This window comes from Chrysemys picta, chromosome 1 (genome assembly GCF_011386835.1).
Source record: "Chrysemys picta bellii isolate R12L10 chromosome 1, ASM1138683v2, whole genome shotgun sequence".
In the NCBI taxonomy this organism is placed as follows: domain Eukaryota; kingdom Metazoa; phylum Chordata; order Testudines; family Emydidae; genus Chrysemys; species Chrysemys picta.
Window position 1 is genome coordinate 180,335,304 of NC_088791.1, and position 15,386 is coordinate 180,350,689.

At 36.5% G+C, this 15,386-nt stretch overlaps 1 protein-coding gene across 33 annotated transcripts in view; it reads left to right on the forward strand.

The window, feature by feature from the left end:
* The window catches only part of LOC112059026 (uncharacterized), a 439,279-nt gene that overhangs the window by 386,339 nt on the left and 37,554 nt on the right, over window positions 1-15,386 (forward strand). For 13 of the 33 annotated variants that reach the window (XR_010594424.1, XR_010594438.1, XR_010594420.1 and 10 more), the window contains one exon: window positions 9,330-11,540. The exons of 14 other annotated variants lie outside the window; for them this stretch is intronic. Coding sequence is in view for 1 of the 19 variants with exons in the window: in XM_042855730.2 (XP_042711664.1) it covers window positions 9,330-9,333 (4 nt within the window). In the remaining 18 variants the exon portion in view is untranslated. Of the gene's footprint in view, window positions 1-9,329; window positions 11,541-15,386 lie in introns of those variants that run through there. 6 more of the 33 variants (XR_010594439.1, XR_010594422.1, XR_010594430.1 and 3 more) reach the window with 2 other exon arrangements.

Consider the following 15,386-nt stretch of genomic DNA (forward strand, 5'->3'; position numbering starts at 1 on the left):
ATTTTTTTCTGTGCTAAGATATGACACACAGGCAAATGTTTACTTGATTGTCTTGATAACTGACCCAGAAAGTTCTTTGGAGATATTAAATATTTGTTTGTAATAAAAGTGGCATCTGAGTGTATAGTTAAATTAGAATTTCTTAGTAACAAAATGTAGGAAGATGCAAATTTTTCCTATGTACACATTAATTTGATAAAATGAACTTTTTAAATTTTTGTTTCTGGAACTACATGTGGATTCTGTAGATACTTAGGCCAATCTTCACTGTTGGTTGAGTTTATTTAAAGAGCTTTTCAAGTCACCTTTGAACCCAAACGATTTCTCCAGATGTACAGAAGTGAACAATGTAAAAATCTTGCTGCTTCAGCAGAACAAGATCCAGCTGGCAGGGAACTGGATCTGCAAGTCATTGGTTACAGCTGTGTTTCGATTTATGTGATGGTTGAAAAAATAAATTACCAGATTAAATGGTTAGAAAGAGGACTCTTTGTTTAGCCCTTGTGTGGGGACTGAAAGTGTTTATGGTGCTGTTTTCTACACAGCCTTTGCAAAGTAAGCTGGACAAACAGACTTATTCAAAACTCCTCAGAAATGTTGCACATTCAGCTTTATATCATCACAGAAGAAACTGTATGTTTTTGTGTAATGCTGTCAACCAGCAACTGTTTTAAAGGTCTGTGGCCTCTGATGGTGGCAGTCACATTTCTGTCTTTTAGGCATTGTAGTTTATTATTAGAAGACAGTGTTCTTTAGTTTAATAGTTAAATGCTTTAAAATGGGTCTCTTAGCCTGCATACAAATACATGCAGGCCACTGTCAAATTCATAAATTGTTAAAAGGTTTATTATTCCAGTTTTGTAGATCACTTACCTTTCACTTTGCATAGTAATGCTGATGAAATTGTAAATCTGGCACGCAACAACTTAGAAAACTAGATACAATGAAATCAGAAATTAAATGCCAACAGTTTGGACTATTAAGTATTTTCTTTTAATGTTCTAACAATTTAGATGAATATGCTACTCAATGCAGGGATTAGGTTTTATTGCACTATAGCCCTGATTCTACAGAGACATACATGCTTGATTTTATGTACAGTGAGGATTCCCATTGACTTCAGTGAGAGTACTCATGCTTAAAGTTAACCACAAGTCTTTGTAGGATTGGGGAGGGAGGAAGAAGGGGTATGCTTTGCTAAGAACTATGCCCATTTTATGGTGCTATATTAGGGAGCAATCCCATGAGGCACTGGGAGCCCCCAACTGTCATCAAAGGTAATGTGAGTTGAGGGTGCTTAGCCTTTCACATGATTGGGCCTGATATTCTGGAGGTGACATCCTCACTCCATTGAAGTCAATGGGAGTTTTATCATTGACTTGAATGATGACAGGCTTTTACCCTTGGAGTCAGAGTCTGATGCCCTTACTCAGACTAACTAGTACCATATCCCACAAGTGATTCCACTCAAGTAAATGGAACTACTTGTGGAGTTAAAGTGCTACTTAGTGTGCATAAGAGTATCAGAATCTGGCCATTAATAATAATAAATTCAAAGCCTGCATCTGAAGACCAGATAAATGTAAGAAAAGATCAATAACATGCAACTTTCAGAGGTGAAAAAACAGGGAAGTAACTGTAAGATTTTAAAGCTTTAGCCAGCTTGTAGTATAGTAGTTTGCAAACCCAGAGACATTTTCAGTGCTTTGTATCTGTTTGTTCAGCATGATTTTCTAGCAATAATTTTAAGCAGACAATTTAGTTTCATTTTACAATTATAAAGCTGTCAGTGGCCATGGATTGATATCAGTTACATTATATCTATTAAGGCATATTTCTAAACAAATGCACAGATAAATATGGAATATGATGGTTGTAATTATGTCATAATTGTTATTCTATCAAGATTTAATTACTTTCTTAAATACGTTTTGCACAAATCTTTTTCAAAGAGCTGTCAGTATTCTTTATGAAATCCTACGCAATGCTGACAGTAAGGGGAACTAAATACCAGAACAAGAGTTCTGTTCCAAGTCAAAAATGAAATCAAATATGCTGGCCAAGTTCCACCATAAACCACCCTCAGAAATACCAGAAGCACACTTAAAATGTTTATAATAGAATATTTCCCCCTTCCCGATTTTCTTGTCCCCCAGCAGCATTTTACATTAAGAACCATGCGACAGAAAGTCGTGGTGATGCAGAATAAATAACCATAATGTATCAAAAGCAGACAAAGGTGTGATTGATCTGTCTGGAATTGGCAGACTCTTTCGCTGCATCAGGCTGTTTCTTTGATCAATGAAGGTATAGCCTCTGACCCTTACAAAAATCAATGCAATTGATTGAAAGGGAAGAGACAGGACTATGAGAATGCAAGATAGTCTTTAACCTTCACTGTCTAGAAAGTTTTAAATATTTTTGCGTGCATTTAACAGCTACAGTTTCCTATTTTCGTTTTTAAAAGATTTACATTTGTTCAGCCCAGTTTTGAAAACTCCTGTAACAAAGTTCTGGAAATAGTGTCACTTATTGTGAAGGTATGTCACAAAGGCATATCCTTTAAACAGCATCGTTCATGAAAGATACACACTGCTGTGCATCAGATTTTTTTGTATAAATTCTAGCCCTGATCTTGAGCAAACAGCCATGCAGATAGTCCAGTTAATTTCACTGGGAGTGCAGCCTAAGTAAAGTTGCTCAGGTATTTTGCAGGATCAGGCCCGCTGAATGTTGCAACTACAGGGTGAAATTCCGGCATGGGAAAGTGGGACCTCTGGCAAGAAACAGCGTCTTTAAACCCTTTCCTGAACGTCTGTCAATAGATACACAATATAGCTATCCAGGAATTAAAGAAAAGAGAAATTTCAGAAAATATATTTAGCTAATATTTTAAGACTATATGGGTCTCTGAATCTTATGGGATTAGCAGACTGTATCCCCAAATAAAGCCTATCAAAAAATTTAAACTCAAACTTTTGCCCCAGTGATCATGTGTTTTATTTACAGTCTGTGTTTTGTTTTACTCCCAGGCTATTTCTTCAGATTGGAGTAAAGCAGTATTATTATGAAATAATTAATAAAATCAGACTATAATGTGCTCTTCAATAGACAAAACAAACTAATTCACTCAGTGTTTCATGCTTTTGGACTTCTTGAAAATGAATATATATATAAAATCTGTCTCACTGGTTATTTTGTTTCACAAATAATTAAAAATGAAAAGATTTTTTAAAAATTGAAAATATCAATAAAATCAAATGCCATTTAGTATGGAAGAATATACTTTCAAAGTAATTCAGACTGGAATAATTTGTGCTGTCACGTATATTAATTTTAATTAAGGACAGGTAAACTGAAAAGGCAGCAAAAGGAGGGTAAAGTAGTAGTTCCTAAGTATGAAGAATTCTTGCAAACTTGCACAGAAAGAGTTGGAAGGTCGCTATTTCTGTGTAAGTTACTATTTTTGTGATTTTTTTTTTAATTCAGCTTCTGGTTGTACAGCTCCATTTCATGCAATTAAAATAAAATACATTATGCTTAAGTGAGAATTCTGATCACAGTGAGGGGAAACATTGTCTGTAAAAACAACATTAAGGGTGGATGTGAGGGGTTTGAATCAAGGAAGCAACAGGATAGATTTTATATTTCCAGTTCATCTGGAATTTTTCTGAACTCTTTATCTCCTTGCTGTTCAACAGGAAGAGATTTCCTGAACAGCCATACAAAGGTATGACATACTGCTCACTCTCAGCCTTACTCTTAAACACTCACTCGAACAAAATGTAAAAGAGACACACTGAGAGGCTAAACCGTAAGCCTCCACTGCTACGAAACAACTCTGTGTTTTTATATCCCGCGTGAAGCGCACACAGATTATAACAATTAAACCCTAGACACCACAGTCACACATTTGATATCACTTACATTTCCCCTTCCTTTTTAGGAAGATATAGTCCAATTCCCCTGCAATAGTATCTCTTTCTTGTTGTCGTCCACCACCTCTTTCCTTTACATTGTGTGTGTACATATACATATTACACACACAGAAAAATCTCATTAATATTAAAAATCACATTTAATCTCATTGTCTAATCCTCCCTCCCCACTCCCAAAAAGATATCTCATACACGAAGGTACTTTGACATCTAACATCCATGTCCAGCCTCTCTGCTCATCTTTCCCTGCCCCCACCCCATAAGCAGTAGTTGCGGAGGCACCTCTTTTTTGTTTTTTTTTTGTTTTTTTGTTACTGCAACAATGGCTGCTGCACTCGTTTTGCTCTTTATATACAGACTGCATCTTTCCATTGTGGATGTGAATGCTGTCCCCTTGTGGATGATGCTCGCAGTCTAAAATGCTGCCTATGTTGTACTGCGAAGTAAAGCTGAGCAGTGTGTCTGTGTGCCCTTCCTCCGGTTGATTTTGGTGCCGAACGCATCACATTCCTTTTTATCCCTAAAGGACAGTAGCCAGCTTCTTCCTGTGTCTTGTGCCACTGTCGATAGAGCCCATCCCTGTAAGGATATGAACCTGAGGTCTTTTTCCCCCCCAAGACGTTAGTGGCCGTGTTGTCTTCATGTCTAAATCAAGGTAGAAACAAAGTAATTCCTGGCTGAGGACTAAGTCCCTTGGATCCCCGTCAAAAGGCAACTGTACTAAGCACTGAATCATTTTCTAGAATGAATCTTACTAAAAAGAAATAGGCAATTTTTTCCGTTTCTACGAATGAAATCAGTTGAATCACTGAATCAGACAATTGATCCCCAATAACAATATGTTTTGTATAATGATATTGCAAAAAGTTTCCTTGAGCATGCTCCAAAAAATGTGATCTCATTTACAAGACGTAGCTCAAGAGTGCCATACCCATGCTCCTTCAGGTGTACTCCCCTGTAACAGCTTCCCTCGACTTCCTTGCCTAAACCTTTTGTATCGAGACAGCCATTGAGTGCTGCTATCCCATTCTCATGCCTCACCCCTACCCTCCTATCCAGCCCCAAAATATAGCGAGCACCAAAATGTGTTCTATTAACTATGTCAGCACCTTAAGGTATAGAGCATATTCTGTCAGATGACATTCGTAGAGCTATATGGACTTATGCTGCACATCCTGCTTCTCCAACTGAAAACAGACCTGCAATTAAAAGGTGTGGTTCTGGGTGGAAACAAAGGCAATGCATACAGAGATTGATGTTACTGTGAATGTAATGGGGATTATTTTATTACTTTGAGTGTGCTGGTGGGAATATAGCAGTTTTAAGTAATCTGGAGTTCTGGATTTGTTTTGGTTCCCCCCACCCAACGTGTTAAAACTTGAACAAGAAAGATATACGACTTTTGCTAAGATATTTTTGATATAAAGCTTTCTGATCTTTTCAGAATTTGCAAAAAGAAAAACTCGTTCCATTCATGGAATTTTTGTCTATAAGCAGGAAATGTTCATCGTAAAATGAGAGCTAAAAGACTCTGTTTCAGTGGCTGAGACTGACAGCTCTGTGTTTCTGCTGTTGCACGTGGGAGAAAACTGGATGCAAAATGTAAAAAGACAAGGGAGATTTTGTGCAACTCCAATATGCATATAAAGGTATCTTGAAATAAAAAACTTTTTAACAGCTATTCATGGACTAAAAATAGTTTATCCTAGAGGTTGCTTCACCAGAAATGTATGGTCCCTGACTAGGTTGTAGGGGCAAGAGTTCTATAATATTGGATTAGTAGCAAGGGGTGAACAGCTCCCATCTAATTCAACTAGTCCTCTCGTATTTGTAATCTCCAAGGAAACAGCTGAGTTGAATGTTAATTAAACAGCATTCTTTGATCCACCCAGCCACTCCCAGAGGCATAATAGTAATCATATATGGCAAATACATAATGGTATGTTTAAACTAATGCATCTAACCTTGCCATATTCACACTTAAAACATTGTTTTGCTGTCCTGCCTCCTTATCCCATACCATTTAAAGCCTAGGGAAAAAAGCTAAGTTAAACTTTGGTCCATCTGGAAGGCAGGGTGACAGGAAGCATAAATTCCTATTTAAGGCTGTATAAGGGTTAATGATTAGAAGAGTGGAATCAGGAAAGACCTTAAGCCCAGATCTATGACAGTGGTAATTGAGCTGATTGACTACGACATCTCATTTCAGACGACTATTGATTTAATTTAGTCTGTGTGCCCCTTGGTCCCAAAGGTGCTCCCAAGTGAAGCCTCAGCACTTGAACCTGGATACTTTCCCTACTCACCGTCTGGACATAAATTTACAAAATGTGCAGCCATTTAAAATTTTGACTCGTCCTCATGGTTTTACTCTAAAGTTTCTAATTTGAGCAGGTTAATGTTTTTAACTATTGAGGAGACAGAGGCAGAGAGTGTGAGATGGCACAGACAGAGAAGGAAAAACAAAAGATGTGGCTAGTATCTGCATCTGTTGTTTTTGAGTTGCAGAGCTAGCAAAGGCTTCTTTTTGGAGGCTGTCCACAAAGCTGGGCTATCAGGAGGCAGTTTGCTGTACACGAACGTTCAATTATTAAAATAGTAGATGTTTTCCCGCGTGTGATAGCCATAGCAAGGTCACGACATTAATTTATCCAGGGTATTGTGGGTAACTATACAGAAAAAAAGCATAAAGGGCACAGATGCTGGAGCAGCAAAAAATGGATGGGTCTGAGCAAATGGAGATTAAAAGGGGATGACCAATCTAATGTACGTATAGCAGTAAGAAGCTGGCATCCGTCACAGACTATTGATGACAATAAGTATTTTAAGCCATGTTGTGAATGAGTTAATTTTTTTTTAATACCTCAGTAAATGCTAAACTGAATGCTATAATCCGGTGGGTTTTTTTCAGTTTTCCAAATCTGATTTCAGTCTTGCTTTTGTTGTCTCATGCTTGGCGTTCTTTTCTCGCTTGCTTTCTCTGTCTGTGGGTGTGTGCCTCTCTTTGAGATTACAGACTTAACTGTTTCCTAATTGTCTACTTTTGGTTTATTAATAATGATTGGTCATGAGTTGGTGTACAAGCTGGGTTTAGATTTCGTACCATGATGTTTTTGCTTTCTGTAGTCTGGGGGTTTGTAGTGTTTTCTCTGGAACTTTTCTGCGAATGGATGCCCTTCACGTTTGCTGCCACAGTTATGTTGCCAAACTGCTACCTTAGTTGGTACTGCAGTGTTGCACTGCATGTTGGGATCTGTCCGTGTGGGTAAGCTGAGAATTTCTGCAGCACCAGACAGCTTTTAGAATTGGCTTGAGAATTGTGTGCTGCTCATCCCTCTTTTGTAAATAATTTTTATACTACAAATCACTGTGTAGTGGTATTGTCTGGTAAAATAATTGCTCATGTAAAAAGGAAACGCTAGTGAGTTTATTACGCTGTGTGTCATGAAAGTACCTTGTTTTAAGAACAAAGGAACAAGGTAAAAACACACACCGAAACTCTGCTTTATGGATTTCATAGTCTATAATACAAATGTGCCTGCATTTCAGCTAACAAAGCTTTGTTTTATACTGCGTGTATAACTTACAGGTATTGTGCATATGTATAATACATACATTATACACTATACTATATATATATACACACACACACACAGAGAGAATACTCTAGATAAACGACACAGAATATATAGATCAATATACATGCATTATGAGGTACTCTCATGTCCACTATTCTGTATATTGAGTAGTATATATTGCTTCTGTTCTCTCTCTCTGTCTCTGTCTCTCTCTCTCTCTCTCTCACACACACACACACACACACACACACACACACACACACGCTATTTTGTATAAGGAGGTCTAAAATAAAGAATGACTAATGTCTTGTGAGGCATTGATTTAAATCCAGCAATTTATGATTTCAACACCGTATTGGTGATTCAGATCTTGGCAATGATTTGGCTAAAATAATATAATTCCTACCAAGTGAGAGTACAACTAGTTTTTAAAAAGCAATCATTTGGATTCACATTAAAATTAGAAATTTTCATTTTCATTATTCAACAAAAAATAGGAGAAAATTCTGGATCCCAGCAGCTTATGTCCTTTGCATCAATATTTATTCAAGCAAAGGAAAAAAATGAAGAAGGCGTAGAATGAACTCTAAGACTGTTAAAGAATTGCTGGCATTATTTCTCCCTACATCACGTGTGAGCCTGGGTTGCCTGCTATTCCTGAGGCAGAGGATCGAGGATGAAAGTCTGTGTGTCAGAGCCTGTTTTCACAACTGCATTTGGAGATCTGTCTTATTGATTAGGAGAAAAAGGGGGAGGGAATAGGAGTGTGAGGTGAGGGGAGGACCGACTGACTACTGGCTTATTGCAGCTCAAGACATTTTCTTCCGGAAAGATGTCAAACAACTGAGACACAGCAACAGAGGAAGTAGAAAGGTGGAAAAATAAGAAGAGGGACCCTTTGGAAGAAATGAAGGCATTTCTTATGAGAGCCTTGAGGCTTTTTTTTTTTTTATCCTTCCAACATCTGACCTGCAAGGGCTAGAGTGACAGCGTCATGCAAATGCTGCAGTCCAGCAGGTCTGAGAGGGTGGATGCTAGACAGTGAGTTAATGTTAATGATGAGTGCAGTGAAAATACCAGCCGATACCACCCCCTCCACACACAACCGCTCTGAGTCAGCATCCGCTGCTTTGCCTTGCCTTTTTGTGTGTGTCTGTGTGTGCGCGCATGTGTGTGTCTGTGTGTGTGTGTGTCTGTGGCTGTGTGCGTGTGCGTGGAAGGTAAAAGCGAGTCAGTCAGTGAGAAGCAAAGGTACGTTTGAGAGCAACTAAAAACTGACTGATTTCCATCTTCAGAGCATCAGATGTATTCCCTAAGGAGGATGGGTCTATGTGATGGGGGTGGTGTAATTATGTTAATGTCATATTTATAGAGGGGAGAGATTTTTCATTCTAATTATTGGTTTGAAAGCCGTGGTCAAAAATTGCTTGGAAAACCATGCTCAATTTTTTTTAAAAAAGCATGGAATGAAATCTAGGGAATGCTTGGATTTTTTTTTTTATTGTTTCATTTAACTAGTTAGTGTCTAAGGCATAACTGATTGAATAGTGCATACCAAATGACAAAAAAAAGCTCCTATATAATGTTGCATTATATCACTGACCAAAATATTTAAAGTAATCCAAGATGTATTGAAATCTGAGGTAACATTTGGAGAGAAGAGTGAGGGAGGGCAAGAGGGTAGTAAGGCAGTTAGCAAATATTTTCTTCAGCATAGCTTTCTGTACAGCTTACTTGTAAATGGATGATTCACCTGTTCTACTAGCATATATTCTAATTCTTTCCCCCCCTTCTTCTCTTTTTCCCTTTAAAGCTGAACCGCTTCCTGAAGAGCATTGAATTTTCTATACCAGATTCTACTTCAGTGGCCAGGACCTTTATGGCCACTGATTCTTTTGCTCTGGGTTCTGAAAAAACATCGTGGATCCATCCCTAAAGTAGAAATGTTCTTTTCCATCCCGCAAGCAAGGCTAAAGATTGGAGGAGAATGAATGTGAATCTAATTCAGGATTGCGGTCGTGCCATTAAAAGTTTTCAGCTTCAGAACAAAATGATTTGGGAAATATGATCAGTTTTCTTACTCTATCAACAATGTTTAAAAGTTGTAGGTGGTTCAAGTGACTTGACTCAAATAACGACAATCTTTGCATGTCAATAATGGCTACAGTTTAAGGAGTGAAAGATAGTTTTGAGTTTGGAAAAGAAGAAACTGTTAATATCAGCCTGTAATGGGATTAAATGTTGAATATGGGGAAGAGGCAAAAAGCAAATAGATGCCCGAAAGTTATCCTTGCACTGAGGATGGGTTTAAAGTGCTGTATATCCTAGGGCCCACCTTACTGTAGAGGTATAATGGGGAAATATTTCAATTAGAAACCCATTAACAAGCATTTAATCCTTCTTTAAGGCATTAGAGGAAATAGAATAAAACATTTACTGTACAAATCTGCTGCAAGCAGACTTTAACCCATTTATAGACTTATCCTTCTGATGTATTGTATACTATGGCTACTCATGAGTCAGAATAGTAAAGATTTTATTTGTACTCCTTTTTTCCAAAGTTGTGGAATCTATTCTAAGAAGCGTCTTGATCAATCAGCTGATATTATTGTTTTGAATGTCTGTGTGTATATTGTCTACTTATTTGATCTTTTCCAACCCCTACTTGAAAAGGTGGGTTTTTTATACAACAGCAACAAAAGTTTTACTGAATGTAATCTTGACGACTAAGTGATTCAGATTATTTGAAGAAGAATTCTACTGGATCATATCGGACTTTTCCTAGTCCCTGAGACCCTAACTTGTGAGGTTTTTTAGCAACAATCACAAGTCAGGCTCTTGGGACCTAGGCGGAGGGGAACCAGCAGCTTTGGACTTTATTGATTGTTTATCTGCAATATTAACAGAACCAGAGGAGATTTTCTTATCTGGGGGGAAATATTTATTTCAGATGTTAAGCATTAGTGTTATGCTACAAAAAAATTGCTGCTATGTATTGTACAATATAAAGATTCTACATAATTTGTATGTTTGGAAACCTATATTGTAGTGGATAACATGTAACATTTCAAATTAAAATTTAAAATGAATGACAGATATCTACATAAAAAAATCAAGTACTGAAGGATAAATGCACTGTTTTCAACCATAATTTGCTATTATGGATCCTTCTGGTGGATAATAAAACAAAACACCTTTCCAAATGTACTGCTATAATATTTAATGAACTTTTTGAAACTTTACAAATTATATATTGATCTGTGAGGCCTAGCAAATGCATTCATACTGTTGTCTTTGGGGTAATAATCTGAGCATGCAAGAAAACTGTTGCTTCTCTTTTCCTGTAAGGCAGTGCAGAGATTCCTTTATAGTTGTTACTATTTCTCTTAGTCTATATAATAATACAATACAGGTTCTCATTTGGTGTATTAACCTCTTACTCTGAAAGAAAAGAGAAAGCTGGTGTCAAATTCATAATGCTGTGTTGAAGTCACTTTGCACACAGAACTACATACTTTTCATCTACTTACTGTATCTCAGCAGAGAAGACCGGACACCAGGAATTAGGCTCAAACTTTAGTCTCTTCCCTCACTTTTTACTTTTCACTTATAAAAACAGACTAACTGTTGTGTTGTCCCCATATGCTGAATACTTCAGTGACTTCAGCATAAGATTTACCAGGACACAGCTACTTTGTAATGTCTATCACTCCTAAAGTGCTGAACCAGAACACAGAACATTTGACTGTATTTCTTAATATTTTATAAGTAGTTTGGTCCTGATTAATTTTTGTTTGTTTCCTGTATCTAACCCAAGATGGTGCAGCACCCTGTTAATAGTGTACTAATGTCACACTTCACTGATTGAAACAAAGGCTTTACTTAGGGCAAGCATCTAAACAATTTGGTCATTTTGAAACTGATATTTTGGCTCCAGTTTATTTTTTCCACGTATGTGGGAGGAATTGTGTTTTATTGTAATGCTATTGTTAAAATAAATTATTATTAAACAGAATAATTCAAAGTTTTGTTGTCCTATTTTCTTACAAAACAAACCACGCTTTGTATAGTTTTCAATCAAGTTACTAAAACTACAGTTAAAGTTTTACTTTAAAAAAAATTCTTACCTATCCCAAAGATGACATAGTTTCTAATAAAGATGAAATTATTTTCTTCATAAAGCCATCAATCTTGCATGCTCAGAACACTCAAGAGTTGCATGGAAACATTTGATCCATCCTAGATGTACTAGTAATTCTTTTAAAGAAAGGTGTATTGACCTATGATGGTTTCTATTTATGTAATCTGAGAGGAGTAGATCTAAATCTGAGTACGCAAAACTAAAATATCAAACCTGGGTGATGCACTGATGAGGCACTTCGGTAGCAATTGACTTTATTATACATAATAGATTCTCTGACTTGTTTTAAAAACAATATTAAAGGTGTTGATCAGGTGAACAGGTATTCTGCCCTGATAAACTATATAGTGAGATCTAAATATATTGTGGGTGGTATAGACATGCTGATATATAATAACTATGGTATTTAAAATATGCATAACATTTTCCAAAGTACAAATCCTGATTATGCTTCATTTATCAGATAAATAATGCACATATATGTATACATGAGGGATCTGTAGTGCATTTATGTATAAGCACAATTTTCTTGAATGTGATTAGTTCATATCTAATTTGTCCATGTCTGTGATTCATTTTACAATTATCCTTAAGTGTAAAAAAAAGACATTAGATGCTGCATTTTTCACCTGTCTCAGTCATGAACTAATAACACAAAGATTCCAAATATTTTCTGTAAATGACAGTGGTGATCAAATGAATCCAGAAAATAACCCTGTGTGGCTTATTTAGTGTTACACCAAAAACATGAATCCAGTGAAGGGGGCAGAATACTGGATCTGCAGTAATTGCTTGAACTCTGATAGTATAGTTGGTATTCTATACCCACTCTATTCACCACTGGCCCTTGGAAAAGGGAGAAAAAGTTAGAGCACGCTAAGCCTTTTTTCCTATTCAAACAATGCCAAACTAAGAACTGGCACATGTTAAAGCCTTCATAAAAATATATAGCCCAGTCTTTTACTCAAGCAAAACATCCATTGAGGTCAGTGAGACTTTTTGCCTATGTCCAGACTGCATGATCAAGCCCACAGACAGCCTATAGAATGCAGTCTTATTTATACTTTGGCAGCATGTATTACTTCTCTTTATTAGCTGCATGGCAGCAAACAGATCTTTTGTGCTTATGATTTATATATCAAAAATGTATACACACACACATACACATTATCTCTCTCTCTCTCTCTCTCTCTCTCTCTCTCTCTCTCTCTCTCTCTCTCTCTCTATATATATATATATATATATATATATATAAATGTGTATTCATTCATGTGTCTGTTACCTTTTCTGTTGCAGTATAATATTTTCTAAATGCTATATAATATGTGATTTTGGGTAATCAGCTCATGCTACAGCTTTAAAAAAAAAAACCTCTAGCAACAGAGAGAGAGAGAGAGAGAGAGAGAGAGAAAATGATGTGTGATGCATACAAAAAAGGAGTGATATTAACAATTCGATGAATTCCTAGTTGGTAGACCAGACTGAGCCAGACGCATATATTAACGGCTGTCTGCTGCTGATGTGAGCCTGCTCAATGCGGTGGAAATGAAGGATCACCTAGCCCCTGACACCAGCTTATTTGTACGTTTTAATTTTAAAAAGGAAAATCACTGTTTTACATAAACATCTTAACCCCTGCATGATTTTCCTCCTTCCTCCCCTTTTCCTTCATATTGTTTGCTAATTTACTGTCAACTTAAAGTGCTGTTTAGCTGGAGCCCAACAAAAACATCAGTCAAAAAGCAAGGGGAAGTATTAGCTTTTCTTTTGTCTGCCATGTACAATTGGGTTATTATCATGATAATCATATATTTTCACTTTTAATCTTAATAGGGGGGACACACATTTTCCAGAATGTCATTTTTAAGCATTTTCAGTTTCAACAAAGACAACACTTTTCATGTTATACCAAAATAAAATGTGTTTATGGCTCATGCCAAGTGTGAGTTGATCAGTACCATTCATTAACCCGAAAGTCCTTAATACCTTTGTATATATAGTGTTAAATCTACCAGTCAGGATTCCTTTCCAAACCTTATAAACTTTAGGATCCATTAATATTGTCTAGAAGAATGCTACATGAGTCTGGGGAATTGCAGTCCAGGTTAATTACCGTTGGAATTGGAGGAAAGGATAGTCTACCTTAAACTGTATCACAAGAATCTACAATTATTACATTTTAGGGCATATTCCTATTCATCTGATGAAATATATCAATGAAGTTTGACAGAAGATGTTATCCATTTACATGGGTAATGAAAATCGGCACATCAATGGTTCACTAACTCACAGCTTTTTTCACCACTTTAAGATGCAGTGCAACAAAAATATCTGTAGGCAGTAAATGTAGCCATCATTTTGATTTGTCCATATGGTGACTATACTCCGTTCCTGACTTGGTACTTAATTTAACCCTGAAATGCAGCTATTTCCATCTGCAACCCAGAAAAGAGACCAACTTTCCAAAGTCAATGTTATATATAAAACCCCTTGACATTACAAACATTGTTAGAAAAAAGCAAATTTACATTCAAAAGAGAGGATCCCATAAACAATTGTCAAGTAAATTGTATCACTCAAGCACCAGATAAATATTGGGACTACATTAATTTTGCTGTGTAGGTTCATTTAAAGTCCCTTTGTCTAAACAAGGCATCTGTGGGAGACATCCCCTTGGTAATATCTTCCATCATTTGTTACTTACAATGAGGCATCTTCAGTTTTCATTGAATGCTGCATCTTTCTAGCCCTCCGTAACATTAGATTCATCCTTATCAGATGAAATACATTAATCTAGTAATATTAAGTTGTATGTAAAGCTACTTTTTACTTACAATGGCCTGGTAACAGGTGGAATATGGAGGCAATAGAGATTAAGTGAATATAAGATTCCTTAAATCAACAGTGACAAAACTATGTTATTTGTATAAGAATTTTTAACTTGATCTAAGTGGGATTTAAAAATCATATAGTTGATTATGCACTGAAGTTTCTCTCATAGACTTTCTGCATTGGCATCTTCATTCTTGTTCCTGCTTGTTTCGGAATTAAGGATTAGTTTGTAATTGTGTGATAAAGTAGATACAATAATGATGGTTAGATGAATACAAGTATCCTGTGGGGAAAAAAACAGATTTTGGGTTTTACTTCTGCCCATTAGTGATTGTAACAGGGCTATCATTCTTTGCGGTAATCATTTGCTTCTGATTTATTTATTTTTAAGTAGCAAAATAAATTAATATAGTTTTGCTGAATAGTTTTTCCTTGTGCATGATGAGGTGTGAAGGGAAAACAATGTAAAATGTCCCACCCTTTTAAATGAGCTTTTCCTGGACTCTGTAAAAATACTGACAATGGGTAAATCCCATTTGGTGGGTTTTACTTTAATAGATTCCCTCAGAATTATATAAGAATACTTCAGTGATGAACTACATATCAAAATAGTTCTACTGGTAAGTCACTGGATACTGAAAGGAATGGATGGCATCAGAACAAAGACCCAACTGGAAGATTTTTCCCCCTTCATTTAATTCCTTTCACCTAGTAGGCTCCCTAAGCAGTAGGCAAAACCCAGTATGTGGCTAAGTTATTGCTCTAGTGTTCCTCACACAAAAAGCACAGTCTTAGCATTTGTAAATTTTCTTCAGGGAGGTTTCTAATCTAGACAGCATTTGCGTTTGGGGATTACACCACAATCTGTTCCCCACCACCTCCCCCTCTGACATATAG